The sequence below is a fragment of the Engraulis encrasicolus genome, chromosome 6 (genome assembly GCF_034702125.1).
Source record: "Engraulis encrasicolus isolate BLACKSEA-1 chromosome 6, IST_EnEncr_1.0, whole genome shotgun sequence".
Lineage (NCBI taxonomy): Eukaryota > Metazoa > Chordata > Actinopteri > Clupeiformes > Engraulidae > Engraulis > Engraulis encrasicolus.
In genome coordinates this window covers 33,463,369-33,465,868 of record NC_085862.1, presented here as the reverse complement: position 1 = coordinate 33,465,868, position 2,500 = coordinate 33,463,369, and the positions used below count along the sequence as shown (strand labels likewise).

The 2,500-nt window shown below is 46.2% G+C and overlaps 1 protein-coding gene and 1 long non-coding RNA gene across 5 annotated transcripts in view; both read left to right on the top strand.

Moving 5' to 3' along the window:
* LOC134451139 (uncharacterized) overlaps positions 1-2,500 on the top strand; it is a 142,680-nt gene that overhangs the window by 55,789 nt on the left and 84,391 nt on the right. The window lies entirely within an intron of this gene.
* Positions 1-2,500, top strand: part of lnx1 (ligand of numb-protein X 1) — an 88,625-nt gene that overhangs the window by 64,920 nt on the left and 21,205 nt on the right. For all 4 annotated transcript variants that reach the window (XM_063201337.1, XM_063201336.1, XM_063201334.1 and 1 more), the window contains one exon: positions 1,133-1,341. In XM_063201337.1, the coding sequence (XP_063057407.1) occupies positions 1,133-1,341 (209 nt within the window). The remainder of the gene's footprint in view (positions 1-1,132; positions 1,342-2,500) is intronic.

Below are 2,500 nucleotides of genomic sequence, written 5' to 3'. Positions count from 1 at the left end.
CACTTCATGTCGTCCAGCTATCAGTCACTCTATTGTGGGAGCAGGGATACCATCTGCTCTGAGCTGTCTCCCTCTCCACAGCCGGCGCCCTACAGCCAATATCAATGGCAGCGGTGTCATCCGTGATCTGTGTGTGTGCGTGTGAGTGTGTGTGTGTGCACATGTGCGTGTGTGTGTGTGTGCGTGCGTGCGTGCATGCGTGCATGCATGCGTGTGTGCCCTGTGTGTATGCATGTGTACTGTATTTACAGTCAGAGGAATATGTTTGTGCAGCGTTTAGGATTTCTTACATTTTAATTGAGATTTACATTACATTACATTGCATTTGGCAGACACTTTATAACCAAAATGAAATACTCTGACTGTACGTGCATGGGTATGCGACTATGCGTACATGTGCATGCGTGTATTTGATTGTGCGATTGTAGGTGTGGGCATCATGTGTGTATCTGTGGGCATGAGTGTTGGTGTCTACTGTACAGTACTGTACCAGACATATAGAGATATGCCAATGTAATAGGTTGCTATGGGCACCTAACATGACCAGGTTCCGGTCTGCCTAAAGGGGCGTGTCATAATGCTCCTACATTGAATAGAACACTCCTTAGGTCTGCCTAGGTCTGCCTAAAGGGGGATTTCCCCCCCCTCTCCCCTAGAACCCGGAAACAATGGGCCAATGGAACCTCTCTCTCTCTACTCTCTCTGACTGTACTAGTGGAGAGGTATGAGCTTTATCATTATCACTCCACTATCACCCTCCAGATCCCTATTCTGTGGCAAGAATATACAGTACAGTACACCCTCAATTAAACTCATATTCACGTCTACTCTCCTCCTCCCTTCCCTCTTACACTTGTCCATCATCCTTTACCCCCTCACCTCAACCTTTCTCTCTCTTTCTCTCTCTCTCTCTCTCTCTCTCTCTCTCTCTCTCTCTCTCTCTCTCTCTCTCTCTCTCTCTCTCTCTCTCTCTCTCTCTCTCTCGCTCTCCTCCCTTTTCTCTCTTTCCCCTTCTTCTCTATTTCCTCTTATACCTCCCCATTTCTCTCTTATTCCCCCTACTCTTTCTCCTCTCCTCCTCCTCCTCTCCACTTTCCTCTCCTCTCTCCCCTCTCTCCCCTCTCCTCTGCAGTCTTGGCCCTGCCCCAGCTGCACCACCTGATTCCCGATGGGGAGATCACCAGCATCAAGATCTACCGGGCCGAGCCCTGCGAGCCCCTGGCCATCAGCATCGTGGGGGGCAACGAGACGCCCCTGGTGCGCATCCTCATCCAGGACATCTACCGGGAGGGGGTCATCGCCCGCGACGGACGCCTGCTGCCCGGAGACATGATCCTCAAGGTCAGTGGGGCTGTGTTGGGTTGGTGTGTGTTTTGAGTGTGTTAGATGAGTGTGTGTGTGCACGTGTGTGTGTGTTTGTGTTTGTGTTGTGTGTGTGTGTGTGTGTGTGTGTATGTGTGTACTGTATGTGTGTATGTGTGTGTGTATTCGTGTGTAATTTTGTACATTATAGGTACATGTCTCTGTGTGTGTATTTCCACCATTCCATTTTAGCCTTTTTCTATTCAACATTATTTTTTTATAATTCATATTATATATTAAATGTGAATTAAATTACGTTTTATATGGATGTCATTTTATCCAAGGCAACTAAAAAAAATATCTGGAGACACAACCAGTATACCTAGTGCAGGAGAGTTTTAGATGAGTTCTCAAATGAGCAAGTCCTCACAAGCTTCATAAAGGCTGGGAGGGTTGACCCTGGTTGTAGCAGCTTGTTTCACCATTCAAGGAACGTTGACACAGAACAGTTTGGACAGACAGGAAGCACCTCGTGTAAGCAGAAGGCACGTTTGTATTCAAGGATTCATTGTAACATCCTGGAAGGAACGTACAGTAAGTCTGTAGTCTGTGTAGTAGATAAGCTTGGCCAGACTCTAAAGTAGCTTTGTCGACGAGGGTCAAGGGTTTGGCCTTAATTCGAGCAGACAACAGCAGCTAATGCAGGTTGATAAACACAGAGGAGTAACTTACAGCCTTTTGGGCTGAATGAATACCAGATGCCGCATTATGGGTCATTTGCAATGTTTTTATTTCTCAAGGAAGCAAACATTAACCATGAACCTGTACCAGAAGCAGATGGTAATCCAGTCTAATTCAGCCCTTTCAAATCCAATCAAGTTCAATGTAGTCCATCTCATCAGACCAAGTCACATTACATCTCAAGTAATTCAGCGTTTATTCCACTGCCAGTGTTACAGCACTTCCTCTTATATCCCTCAAGTCTCCCTCAGCAGGCCATATGAAGACGATGGTGTATCTTCCACTGTACTGTATTAGTGACAGTGATCAGATACCTTAGCATATGTCCCCCTCTGTATATGTCCGATCCCTCTCCCTTCCCCAAGTTAACAGCATCTTCACATCTTATTCTTATTTTATTCAAATCCTTGTCTGGTTCAGTCCAGTCCCATTCAATTCGATAAAGTGCTGTCAATTT